This window comes from Conger conger, chromosome 13 (genome assembly GCF_963514075.1).
Source record: "Conger conger chromosome 13, fConCon1.1, whole genome shotgun sequence".
Taxonomy (NCBI): domain Eukaryota; kingdom Metazoa; phylum Chordata; class Actinopteri; order Anguilliformes; family Congridae; genus Conger; species Conger conger.
This window is the reverse complement of record NC_083772.1, coordinates 21,633,605-21,647,701: the sequence shown is the minus strand read 5'-3', so window position 1 is coordinate 21,647,701 and position 14,097 is coordinate 21,633,605. Positions and strand designations below refer to the sequence as shown.

Below are 14,097 nucleotides of genomic sequence, written 5' to 3'. Positions count from 1 at the left end.
AGGTACAACATTTGTCAAGCAAAACAAAAATGATGCATTTTCAGAAAGTCATTTAAAAAAAATTGAACGATAAATAAAAGGGCCACCACACATTCTCTTGAATATTGTTGTCATGGACACATAGTCATACTTTTCACCATCGTGCAGTCAAAGGGAATGCTGAAATCTGTTGTCATGGATACTTCTTTTTTTTTTTGCTTCACTATTTTGATTTTGACTGCTGTTGATGAACACACAGGTCACAGAGGAAGAACTATAATATAAATAGTTATCTGTACAATTTGTCTTTGAAAGATCATGAAGACATATTGGCAAGAGGCTGCTGAAAGTCAATATTATTTCACCAGATGCCGCCATGTTTTCACAAATGTAAACGGTCAGAACTTTGGTGTCTCGTTACCAGAGAGATAACAACCTACTCCACAGACCTTCACCAAAATATAAATGACAAATGTCATGTTGCACGCTTGTTTGAAAGTGTCATGCAGCAAACTATAAATTGGGCTTAAAGCTCATTGGTGCTGGATATTATTGATTCAGTGAACATTTGTCTAAATTTCACTGGGAAATGGGTGCAGGTGTGACTCTTCACCCAATCAGTTTGTTCTGTGTTGAACTTTCCAGTGAATAAACTGTGACTGAAACATACATGTAAAACTCTGCTTTTAATCATAGTCTGTGTACAAATGACAGTAGAATCCAGGCCTGAGTTGGACAGCCTATGGCCTCGTGGCTCAGGTGCTTGACTCAGAGCGGGAAGGTTAGTGGTTCAAGCCCCATTGTGACCACACTAAGATCAGTGCAGCTGTTGTGCCCTTGACCCCACCTTGCTCCTGCTTAGTTTAATCAACTGTCAGTTGCTTTGGATAATAGTGCCAGCTAAATAGCTGTAATGTAATGTAATGACGGCGGTCAGGACTGCTGGTGCCCAGCCTGATTGTAAGGCTTGTGGAGGGAGGTGAGACATTTTTGGTGCTCCTCAGGGTCACCTGCTGCGGACGTGAAGGCCAACATGGTGGCCCCGCCCCCTGTGATGGCAAAGATGGTGGCCCAGCCCCATGTGACATCAAACCTGGTGGCCCCGCCCCCTATGACATCAGCCCCGGTGGCTCCGCCCTCCGCAATGGGAAACGCGGTGGCCCCGCCCCCCATGATGATGATGACGAACATGGTGGCCCCGCCCGTCGGCGCTGGCAACCCGATGGTGGCCGCCATTCCTCAGCTGCAGAACCCCGAGGCCCTGGCTGCCATGGCCCATCTCTTCCAGTCCTCCCAGGGCCAGCAGGTGAGTACCCCTGCATTAATATTATTTTTGAGGTAAATGCCCTCATTGGGCATAAAGGTGATCTTTGTGATCATAATTTTTTTAAACCATACAGTGGGTTCCAGAATTATTGGCACCCCTGACTGGCAATGCTAATCGATATAATAATTGAGAAATTAATAATTATATAATTATAGTCAACATGTGAAAACTTTGATTTGTTTGTTTCATTGGAACCAACCAAAATCCAAGCCAATCCATATTTCTGAATTATTGGCACCCACGATGTAAACAACCAAATGTCAGTGAAAACACCACTGATATCTATTGGGTGTTGACAAGACAGCCAATTAGCAGCAAGGTTGGACATTTTCTATTTGATCATTTGATTTGTTTTCCAATCACATGGAAGCTGCATGGCCTTGCTGCTGATTGGCTGTCGTATAGGCTATCAGCAATGTTTTTTTCCAGGAGGAATTTCACATTGTCCCTAAAGTTTGGTTGTAATGTTTACTATTGCATAAAGTACAGTAAAAAAACAAAACAAACCAATTCAATCTATTGTGCAACCCCAGTATGTAGTAAAACTCTCACCTGATTTCATATGTGGTGATTTCTTAGGAAAAATGCAGCTATTCAGCATGAACCACTCCTATAGCGTTTAAGCTTCACCTACCAGTGACAGAATGTGCTGTTTGAGGTTATACTTTCAGATCTGTGTACTTTTCAATCATGTTTGCATCATTGGCATGCACTTCAGGACTCAACTTTATCTGTCGCCTAGGTAACCGAACAGCTATTGAAATTTGTAAAGTCTGACGGAGTCGGACTTTGCCATTGTTTTAATCTTCTCTTTGAGTGAAAGCCATGGGCAAGAGAAGTGTGTTGGTTGTTATTAGTTGTAGCTGTAAATCCATTCTATAGAAGTGGATGGTTCCAGATAGATTTAATTGTAATTTACAGTTGAGAGTGACTATTTTTACATTCAAAATGAGAAATTAGTGTAAGAAATGGCACAGGCAAAGTTATGGGAACAGCCATTTTGTGTTACCATGCTGCCAGAGTTTTGTGAGAAAATGCCCTTTCCCTTGTCGATAAGTTTATTGACAGTAGGTAGCATTCCAGTTGGAACAGGTTTGAGCTGAGCCTTTGACCTTTGACCCCTGACCCCACAGCTACAGCAGATCCTGCAGAACTTCCACCAGCCGGGAAAACCCCAGTCTCCTGCGCCAGAGAACAACGCTGTGAGCCAACTCCCGCCCAACGCCAACGTCAACCTCATCACCCAACACGCCCTGCCCACAGAGCAGAAGAGCGCTTTCGACAAGGTGTGTGTGTGTGTGTGTGTGTGTGTGTGTGTGTGTGTGTGTGAGTGAGAACCCCTCCTGGCCCCTTCAGTTAGTTGGCAGAGAGCTTCCTAGAACAGGCTGGGTGACGTCAATGGCAGATTTAATCTTGGGCAGAGGTCTTGGATCTTTGACAGCTGCGGGTTTGCTGGTTACTGTCGTTGCTCAACACTTTATTGATAAATTAAACCTGTTTTACACAGTAAACCCATCTCACCTGGCTTGAATTTATTGATCAAAACAAGAAAATCGGTCAACCCTCTGTGGTCTGGTAGGGGCCCCTGTAGCAGGACTGCTGTACATGTAGATCAATCCTAAAATCACAGTTGTGAGTAATGGGGACAAGGTATCGCGGGTGTGCCTGGGGGGTGGGACCTGGTGGGCATTGTACGCCTCTTCGACCCGATGATGGGTAGTCTCCTCGCCCAGGCTGTTGGAAAGGCTGGGTGATGAGGCGCGTGTAACAGGGCTGTGGTTCGTCTCGCTCTCCTTACAGAAGCTGCTGGACCGCTTCGACTACGACGACGAGCCCGACGCCAGCGAGGAATCCAAGAAGGAGGAAATGTCCGCTGGCCCAACCACACAGCATCTGTGAGTGCCTCCAACACCCCCGATTTACATCAGCGTTTGTCTTTAGTCTGTCGAGGAAGTGAAAGCTTTCTTTGCCCGTTGAATGTGGGATTGTCTCCTGATGTTCTCCGTTTGGTTGTGCCCTGATGTCCCCCTGTTTGTTTGTGCCCTGATGTCCCCCTGTTTGTTTGTGCCCTGGTGTCCCCCTGTTTGTTTGTGCCCTGGTGTCCCCCTGTTTGGTTGTGCCCTGATATCCGCCTGTTTGTTTGTCTCCTGATGTTCCCCGTCTGGTTGTGTTTTGCAGCGGGGTTCCTCAAGGCACACAGATGGCTGTGCAGCAGTCCGTGTTTCCCCATGGTCAGATGCCCAACATGGAGCACTACCAGTCCCTCTCTGCCGGCCTGCCTCACGGTTCAGCTCACCAGGTGCCTACTCTCCTCACCGCTGGAGCCAGATAGAAATACCACAGCCACGGTTTCACCTGTATGCGGACGGCTGTGATAGTGTTAACACGGGAAGGATGTAGTACAGTGGTCACCTGTTCCTGCCGATCTACTGTCCTGTATGTTTTCATTTCAATCGTTATTTGGCACACCTCTGCTAATTTTCAGCTCAGTGTAGATCTCTAGCTGTTGATTGAGGTGTGCTTTGTTGGGGTTGGAGGGAAAACCTACAGGACGGTAGATCTCAAGGAATGGGTTGGCTACCACTGCTGTAGTGTAAGAGTTTGTATTCCTTGATATTGGTGGAAAATGGAAAATTTATTTTAAATTGGTCTGTAACCTGCAGGCTTTGGCTGGTTTGAGTGACATTTTACTGGCTTCTGATGAATTCTATAAAACAATTTAACAAATGATTCACTCTGGTGAATTATACATTTTGTATTTGTCATCATGCAGGTGAAGTAGTGCCTCTGCTATGTACTATTTGTGCTGTATGATGATGGCTGTGGTTTGAAAGCATAAGAACAGGACTGATGTAGTGTTCGAAATCGCATACGAGCATACTACTTGTATAAATGTAGTGATTGTAGTATGCTTAGCATGCGGTTTCGAACACAGCCTGTGAGTGAACATGAGCACTATGCCGCAGAGGGTGTGCTAAGCGCTCTGAGCCTGTACTAAGCGCTCTGAGCCGGTGCTAAGTGCTCTGAGCCGGAGCGAAGCACTCTGAGCCTGTTCTAAGCGCTCTGAGCCTGTGCTAAGCGTGTCATACCTCCCCAGGTGCCCCTCCCTCCGAACGGGCAGCTCCAGACATGTGGCCTGCTGCCCCCCCAGCCCTACCCCGGCACGATGCCCCCCATGGGGCAGCCTGTGGTCCCGCAGCAGGCCGGGGTGGCGCCCCACCTGTACGTGGGGGGGTACCCTCCCCAAAACGAGTTCTTCAGCCAGCACCTGGCACAGCAGCAGTCTCAGGTAAGACACCCTGCCCTGGGTGACCTGCCCTCGTCCCCTTCAGTCAGCGCTCGCACTGGCCCATGCAGTGCTGCGTCTTAGGAATAATAACACTCGCTCTCTTTCTATAGCATGCAGACTGCAGCTCAAAGTGCTAAACAGGACAAATAAAAACGAGGCAAAAAAAACAGGAGAGCACAGCAATCGTAATCAGTTATAAAGAATTAAAACATAGAAACAAGGATACATTTTTACAATCTAATTTGAAATGAAAACATAAAATCAGTGCGGACACTTGGTTTTTCACACCAATTCAGATGATAAAAGGTTTTGCCATCAAATGCCAACTGGCAGTAATTACAGATTAACGTACGTTGTTGTTATTATGATACAGAAGCCTGAGGAAATGCTTTGGCATTCTGTTCAAAGCACATTTTGTCCACGCTGGCGAATAACATTTTCGAAAACCCTAGGAGCAATTTCTGTTTCATTTCACTCTTGCTGAGCAAGCTAGCTTTCCCTTTGAATCTTGCAGTGCTACAAATGCTATCTATAAATGACACAAATGAGAGATCATAGGCCCAAAGAAACCAGAGTAGTTATTTTGTTGTGGTTAAAGTTGGGGTCAAGGCCCATTGTAATCTTGAAAAGAAACTATATATATATATATATATATATATATATATATATATATATATATATATATATATATATTCACAGTCCTGTTACCATGCCCACTGTTTAGTGCTGTCAGGAGAGATTTTGTGTACACTGTGTTCTGAGCTCACTTTAACTAATGTACATTGGTCCTCTGGTTTATGTACGAGGTCACTGGTCCTCAAGTTTGGACTTTTGTACCCTCTGTGTTTATGGCAAAAGGCGACGTTAGCTCAGGAGGTAGATCGGACCAGTGGCAGTCGGAGAGTCATTGGTGCGTGTGCGTGTGAATGAGAGGCATTCATTATGAAATGCTTTGTGCAGCTGTTGTTGCTGGAAAATATGTCATATAAAGGCACTCATTTAATTCTGTGTGTTTGGATGGTTCCCCCTGCAATTCCCTGTGTTGTGAACCGACAACAGGACTCTAAAAGCAGGGGCATGAACCTTTTCGTACTGATATTCCTCTGATATCGGGCGGCAGCCTACAGCCTAGTGGCTTAGATTCTTGACTGGGCCCCGGAAGCTTGTTGGTTCAAGCCCCGGTGCAGCTGTTGGGCCCTTGACAAGGCCCTTAACCTGGGGGGGGTTTGTCCCCGGCTTAGTCTAATCAACAGTAAGTGCCTTTGGATCAAAGCATCAGCTCAATACCTGTAATGTGATATCTGCCGCCCTGGGTCTGTCTGCCAGTGTGAAGGTCTGGGCGGACCTCACTGCTGAGTGGTGCGAGTCTCGTGATGAATTCTCCCCCCTGGTTGGGGGATGCAGCTGTGACAGATGTGGGGTGGCTTGGCCAATGCCACCATTGTTCTGGTGGGTTGGTACTCACTGGTTTGGCTGGACAGAGGACTCCTGATGTTTTCATCAGAGGAAAACAAACATTCACTCTTTTTTTTTTTTTGGTCCTGTTTTTGTTTTTTACTTTTACCATGATATAAGATCACAACATATTTCTGATGTAATTATTGCTGTTGGAGGCAGGTTGGACAATTTTCTTGTCATTTAATTTTGGAGTGAAATTTAAATGACAGAATACAAACAATTGGACAAACTTGGTGCCTTCACTTTAATCCTGGAATGCTTTCATTAATAAAAACTTTATGAACTTTTTTTTATTTGTAAAAATGAATGCTCATACTGATGCATTTTTTCCATTGCTGCAGTAACGAGTAATTTCTAATATTTGTCCTGGAATACCTTTGTGTAATTTCCTTCTGGTTTTGTTTGTATTAGTCTTTTTTTCCTCTTTGTTCAGTTGTAACGTTTTGACTTTAGAATTATAGTGCCACAATTACAAAATAAGGATTATTTTGTATTGGCAATGGAGCAAAACAGAAAGTACAATGGGTTGCATTCATGTGTAGAAATTGGCAGCCCTTGTTGTTTATGATAGGCCCATGGGAACCAGTCCTTGGAGCAGGAGCAGGTGTAAATTCTGAAGGGCCACGTAGTTATGCTTAGATATGTGAATGTGTACATTAGCTTACAGTGCGGTGTTCTGTGATGAGTGTGTGTGTGTGTGTGTGTGTGTGTGTGTGTGTGTGTGTGTTCTGTGGTGTGTTGCTCTGGCAGCCTCTCCGTTCTCTCAGTAAGGGTGGTCACATGACCACCCACCCTCATTTCCTCACTGGGGTATATTCTTCATAACCATTAAGACACAGAGACTTTATTTTACTCTTTATTGTTCATTAGCAATAAAATGAGCATTGCAGTTGTAGTTGGAAAGGTGCCAGTTGTCATTTATTTACCTTAGCCAGGCACATTGTCCTTCTTCTCTGAGAAATACTCTGGGCTCACGTGTTTCGATGTAAAGCATCTCACAGGCCTGGCTTGTAACTCTCACACACACACACACACATACACACACACATTTCAAAATTCTCCACAAGGGGGAGCCATCAGCACTCATCAGTGCCCATGTTGCTAATGGTTATGTTGTGTGAATTTTTTTGTTGTTCCTTCACCTCCTGCCCCTTTTATTGGCTCTCAGGAAGTGTCCATGGAGGTGGAACAGCCCCTGCAGAAGGAAGGAAGGCATCGAATGGACGGCCGGAGATCCAGGTCAGGCTCCAGGTGGGTGGAGCAATTTTGGTCGCGACGCGTCACACAGCGCACTGATAACGTCCTACATCGTACGAACGTTCCCGTGTCCCTTTTCCAGGTCGCCGAGGAGGAGGAGGTCCCGGTCGAACTCCCGGTCTCGCAGGTCGAGGTACCGCCGGTCGCGGTCGAGGTCCAGGGACCGACGACGCGGCTCGCCCCGATCTCAGTCCCAGGAGAGAAACGAGCGGGAGAGAGAGCGGGAGCGCCGACAGAGGGGTCTGCCACGCATCAAGAGCGGCACACTTAGTGGTGAGTAGTGTTTTACACAGTTAGCATATAGCGCATTTAGCGCATACTGTTAGCGCTTAGCAGTGTGTAGAGCTGAGTGTTTTTACTCTGTTAGCGCTTAGCGGTGTGTAGAGCGCGTGTTTTTACATTGTTAGCACTTAGCGGTGTGTAGAGCGGTGTGTTTTTACACGGGTAGCGCTTAGCGGTGTGTAGAGCTGAGTGTTTTACACTGTTAGTGCTTAGTGGTGTGTAGAACTGCATGTTTTACACTGTTAGCTCTTAGCGGTGTGTTTTTACACTGTTAGCGCTTAGCAGTGTGTTTTTACACTGTTAGCGCTTAGCAGTGTGTTTTTACACTGTTAGTACTTAGCAGTGTATAGTGTGCAGTGTTTATACACTCTTAGCGGTGTATAGAGCGAAGTGTTTATACACTGTTAGCGCTTTGCGGTACATAGAGCGGAGTGTTTATATGCTGTTAGCGCTTAGCGGTGTGTAGGGCTGAGTGTTTTACATGGTTAGCGCTTAGCCGTGTGTAGAGCTGAGTGTTTTTACACTGTTAGCACTTAGCGGTGTGTTTTTACATTGTTAGCGCTTAGCAGTGTGTAGAGCTGAGTGTTTTTACAATGTTAGTGCTTTGCGGTGCTTTCACATTCGTAGCACTTAGTGGTGTATAGAGCGGAGTGTTTATATGCTGTTAGCGCTTAGCGGTGTGTAGGGCTGAGTGTTTTACATGGTTAGCGCTTAGCCGTGTGTAGAGCTGAGTGTTTTTACACTGTTAGTGCTTTGCGGTGTTTTTACATTCTTAACACTTAGTGGTGTATAGAGTGTATATACAGTGTTTATACACTGTTAGTGCTTAGCAGTGTGTAGAGCGGTGTGTTTTTACACGGTTAGCGCTTAGCGGCCTGTAGAGCGGAGTTAGCGGTTTTACACGGTTAGCGAGGTGTTGTGCTTTTTACATGCTAGCAGAGTGTTTTCACACGCTTCTCATTCTCTGAAACTGTGTCTTCTATGCAAGTCCTATATGATGAATGAGGATCAGTCCGACGCCTTTAGTCTGGAGGCCGAGTTAGCAATGGTAATAATAAATAAAACTGACCTAATGGCTTACAATACTAAGCATTGTATTTATTTTAAGTGTGTAAAGTACAGCATTTAAGGCTCAATGATTCTGACTATAGATTCCTGCCAGAAGAGAAATTATTTAAGGTGAGGCTTACCAAGTGTTTTACTTCTTACATTAATATTTCAACGATACGTCAGCTAGCTCTAGAAGAAGCTGCCATTTGTTGTGCTAATGGTGCTCTGTTACCTTCATCTGCAAAACTCTGGACGAAGACCTTGCCAGCTTATTTCAGCAGGGAGTTTCATGTAAGAAGTGGAGAGAGATTGAGTTCTCAGAAGAAGGAAGAGTAAACCTGCATATTTATGTCCTGTCCCATATGAGCTTTTTTTAAAAAGAGCTCTTGCGGAACAATGCTTAAAGCAGCAAATGTGCGTGGCAGTGTCTGTAGTTTATGGCCTTATCTGTGGTTTCCCCATTATACATACTATTGTGCACACTGTTTGACTATGCTTATGAGATATACATGAAAGTTGACTTTCACTCCTGTTTTTTTTACACAGCTATAAAAATATATATAAAGTCTGTTTTTGTCTCAATATATTATGTGCCATTTTAAAACATAAAAAAAGCTCTTTCCCTGCAGCAGTTATGAGTATGTATTTCTTAGTATCATGAATATTAGTGCACTAATCCTGTTGGTGCATAAAATATCTCTGCAGATATAATCCTTAGTCTTAAAACTTAAATAGTATTAAGTCTTAAATGTAATTGAGCTGGCAGTAGTTTTTGGGAGGGGCATTTTGATCTTAAGTCTTGATATGCCTTGCTCTTAAGTAAGTCTTCAACAAAATTGAGCTAGCAGTAGTTTTCGTTTGGAGTGTTTTAGTCTTGAGTAAGTCTTAAATATGCGTTGCTCTTAAGTGAGTCTTAAACATAATTGCGCTGGCAGTAGTTTTCAGTTATAATGACTCTTTCCCCCCTGGCAGTGTGCAGCACCACACTGTGGGTGGGCCAGCTGGACAAGAGGACCCAGCAGCAGGACGTGGCTTGCCTGCTCGAGGAGTTCGGGCAGATCGAGTCCATCAATGTGAGTGTGTGTGCGCACGGGTCCACGGGGGAGGGAGGGCAAGCTCTTATGGCCCGTCCACATTAACAACATGTACTGTAACGGCCTTCTGCTGTCCTTCCAGATGATTCCGCCGCGAGGCTGCGCCTACATCGTCATGGTGCACCGGCAGGACGCCTTCCGTGCCCTCCAGAAGCTGAGCCGCGGGCCCTACAAGGTCAACCAGAAGAGCATTAAGGTGAGAGGCCTGTCCAGTCCCGGGGCTCGTTCCAATCGCTTATTCTTCTCCCCTTTCTCCTTTTCCTTTCCTTGCTCCTGACCCAGGAAATCGATGGAGGTCCCACAATCTTTAAGGACATTCCAACCTATTAAATGTTCCTTCTTAGCTATCAGTATAAGTTAAAAACTCCCAATCTTTTATTTTGAGCAAGAAAATATCAGCACATCCTCCCAACATATAAATGATCGACCTGTGGATCCACCTCTCATCATCTACCACTAACTTAGACGGCTTTCGAACTGACGTTCGAAGGCGCTAGGGCATTCCATTTGCCTAAATCACGTTTTCTCCATTTCCCTGTCATTACTTCTGCTTTCGTCTATTTCTAGCCTCTCCCGATGGGTGGAGCTAGGGGCAAGAAAAGGAGAAAAATAAGGGATTGGAATGAGCCTCCAGTCTCTCCACCCTGTGTTCATTACTGTCTGCAGACTTGTGTGCCTCACGTACCACTTGTATTGTACTTCTTGCCCTGACTGGCTGTAATCTCTCTCTTGGTAACATAGCACCTTATTTTTATTACCATAGCATCTTATTTCAGATTTTTTAACTTTTGATCTTTATGTGTGTGAGATATGTGTGTATATATGTGTATGTATAAGCTACTGAATGCCTAAAATTTCCCTCAGGATGAATAAATAGGGGCGGCCTGTAGCGTAGTGGTTAAGGTAAAGGACCGGGACCCGCGAGGTCGGCGGTTCGATCCCCGGTGTAGCCACGATAAGATCCGCACAGCCGTTGGGCCCTTGAGCGAGGCCCTTAACCCTGCATTGCTCCAGGGGAGGACTGTCTCATGCTTAGTCTAATCAACTGTACGTCGCTCTGGATAAGAGCGTCTGCCAAATGCCAATAATGTAATAAAGTATCTATCTAGCTATCTATCTATCTGGTAATATATATTTTTCCCATGTCTGTTGTATCATGTCTTGCTTTTAGTCTGAGTGAGCTCCTAAGTAATTATGATAGGTTAAATACAGAGGACACATTTTGTTGCCTTAGAAGGCAATGACAATCACAAATAATAAATAAACATACCATAGCTACTGACTTAGCCTATATTTACGTTGATGTTCATGGCCGAAGACCACTGATCCTTTGAGAATTTTTCCTTATCCGACCTGTGCTCTGCAGTTCCTGTGACCTTTGTTATGCACTTATTGTACATTCCTTTGGATAAAAGCATCTGCTAAGTACATGTAATGTAATGTTTGAGGACCACGCTGATGCTCAGTACCTAGCAACACTGTTTCTCTGACAACCCCAGCAAGAGTAACAATCAGATCCAAAAAATCCTCCGCCGTATGCCGTTTTAAAAGGACTATTATCTTAAGGTTTCATTTTAACTGCTTTTGTCACATTCTTATCGATTTAATTATTTTTGAAATTAAATCCCTTGTGCCTACTGTTGCCTTTGTCCTTAATTGTTCTTCGGAGAGCACATTTCATATACCGGAAAGTGCTCTCCAAAAGAATAAATTAACAATCTGGACAACAGCTACAAAAGACGCAAGGGAAGATGAGCAATAAAAAGAATGGAATGGATAAAGTTAAAATTAAATGTTAGAAGTACATTCTGTGGTCTTGCATGACAATGCCAGTTTAATTAATTCTGCCGTGGTTTTTAGAGTGCTGCCAAGCTGTTGGTTTGGGATTGTGTGGTGTGGTGACTGTCTTTAGGTTGTTATAAACCTAATATATTGTTTTCCCATTCTGTCTCCTTCGGACAGATCGCCTGGGCCTTGAACAAAGGAATCAAACCGGAATACAAGTCGTACTGGGACGTGGAACTGGGTGTGACCTACATCCCCTGGAACAAGGTCAAACCGGAGGACCTGGAGAGCTTTCGGGAAGGGGGAATGCTGGATACTGACACACTCTGTCCAGGTAAACGGCTCTCCTGTTTTTAGGAGGTGAGGGGGTGTGGGTATTTGTAGTTGTGGCTGTTTGTAGTTGTAGTTGTGGCTGTTTGTGTTGTAGCTGTTTGAGTAGGTTTACATGTCTGGTTATGTAAATGGTGGTGAAGGATTGTGGGTATGTGTGTTTGTAGTTGTGGCTGTGGCTGTTTGTATCGTAGACATTTGAGTAGGTGTACATGGCGAGTTATGTAAACGGATTGTGGGTAACGTAGTCATCTGCCTTCCTCTGCAGAGTGGAAGGGCCTGCTGGGCGATGTGGAGAGGTCTGGGGAGTGTGCTCAGAACGGAGGCCCGGAGCCCGCCCCGGCGGAAGAGGCCACAGCCACGCCCCGCGCGCAGGTAAAACGCAGTGGGTCTCAGGTGACGCAACGCATTAGAAACGGCCCCTCCGCCTTCTCTCTGTGCCGTTTTCTGCTCTCAAAACTCAACTGTCCCTTCTTTCACACGGCAGTTGAGATGTGGAGGTGGCCGCTATGTGTTTATCATGAGGTATCACGTGTTGAGAGTTTACTGAAGAAAAAAAATAATTTTTGCTTGTCTCTACAATTCCTCAGCTGAACTGTGTTGCAATAAAATCCTGTATAGTGGGTTGACAAGCGTCAGAGTGGGTAATAAAGCACATAGGATTGCATATGAGAATTTGCACATCTCACTGGAGCTCGGACATTTGAAGATAGGAGCGCAAGCTTGTCTGTCTCTGGTGCATTTTTCAGGCATTATGTCAGCTGATCATTTGGCAATCCCATTTTCTTGCACGACTACCAGGGCATAATATTCTTTTTGATTGCTGGAAACAGAATGGCTCAGTTGCAACGAACACGGTGTGAATGGGCATAACGTATCAATGTGAATTGGCATAATATCATTCCGATATGAACTGGCATAATATCATACCGATGTGAGTTAGCATGATATCGTACTAATGTGAATTAACACAATATATTCCGATGTGAATTTGCATGATGCCATACCGATATGAGTTACCAAGATATCATTTTGATTTGAATTAGCACTGTACCATTCTGATGTGAATTAGCATGATAGCATTCCGATGTGAATTAGCATGATAGCATTCCGATGTGAATTAGCACGATATCATTACAACGTGAATTAGACGATATCATTACAACGTGAATTAGCACGATGTCATTACAACGTAAATTAGCGCAATATCATTACAACGTGAATTAGCACGATATCATTACAACAATATCATTACAACGTGAATTAGCATAATATCATACCTATGAGTTAGCACGATACCATTCTGATGTGAAGAATTAGCACAATACCATTCCAATGTGAATTAGCATGATATCATTTAGATGTGATTTAGCATGATATCATACCAATGTGAATTAGCATGATATCATACGGATGCAAATTAACAAGATATCATACGGATGGGAATTAGCATGATATCGTACTAATGTGAATTAGCATAATATCATTCAGCTGAACGAGCAGGTGTGTATGGGTTTGCCTCTGATGCGAGAATTCCAGAAAGCGTCCTTTTCTAAAGTCCCAGGTTTTTCTCATATGGTCCTGGGGCCAGCCCTGTGTGGGCTGCTTTTCCTAAAGTCATTTTAATTCCTCACGGTAAACAAGTTGATTATCTGTCTGCTTTTCAGGACTTACTCAATCCAGGAAGAATAACTGTTAATTTAGTTTTCTGATCCATCGGCTATATCACTTATTTTGTGTGGCTACTTTCTTGAATGAGGTAGTTGGTAGTTTGCTGGGTTGTTTGCCAAGCTTGGTCGCAGTGGGGGTGTGCAGTGATTCAGGTGTTGGCATCTGGTTGCTGATATCCACTACATGTGTAAAATCTGGAGTTCAGCAAATTGGAATTCTGTTGTAGATGAGAGAAGTGTAGTTCTCCATATTCATCTGCAGTTTGGCATGTTTAATTTAATTGATGAGACGGAGCGTACTTTCCTGTGTGTGCATTCCATTTTCCATATGCTAGTAAACAAAAGCGGCAACTTTGCCAGTTTTAAGTGTCATGTCATGTGGAAAATTTAGATTTTTGAGTCCTAGACTTTGGACACCGTAGAAAAAGCAATTTTGCATGTAACACTATTAAAAAACAAACTTGAAAGAAATGAATTGTGTGAAGACTCCACATTTCAGTCCAGTATATTGGGGTCACTGCTCTGAAATTGAGGTCAGCTTTTCCTGATGGAGCACAGTAGTCAAGGTTTAAACTC

The 14,097-nt window shown here is 44.2% G+C and overlaps 1 protein-coding gene across 1 annotated transcript in view; it reads left to right on the top strand.

Moving 5' to 3' along the window:
* The window catches only part of LOC133107368 (SR-related and CTD-associated factor 4-like), a 40,754-nt gene that overhangs the window by 7,937 nt on the left and 18,720 nt on the right, over nt 1–14,097 (top strand). The window contains exons 6-16 of the mRNA XM_061216358.1: nt 984–1,285; nt 2,440–2,592; nt 3,107–3,201; nt 3,485–3,605; nt 4,404–4,595; nt 7,222–7,304; nt 7,393–7,583; nt 9,615–9,715; nt 9,819–9,932; nt 11,699–11,855; nt 12,120–12,440. Coding sequence (XP_061072342.1) covers nt 984–1,285; nt 2,440–2,592; nt 3,107–3,201; nt 3,485–3,605; nt 4,404–4,595; nt 7,222–7,304; nt 7,393–7,583; nt 9,615–9,715; nt 9,819–9,932; nt 11,699–11,855; nt 12,120–12,440 — 1,830 coding nt within the window. The remainder of the gene's footprint in view (nt 1–983; nt 1,286–2,439; nt 2,593–3,106; nt 3,202–3,484; nt 3,606–4,403; nt 4,596–7,221; nt 7,305–7,392; nt 7,584–9,614; nt 9,716–9,818; nt 9,933–11,698; nt 11,856–12,119; nt 12,441–14,097) is intronic.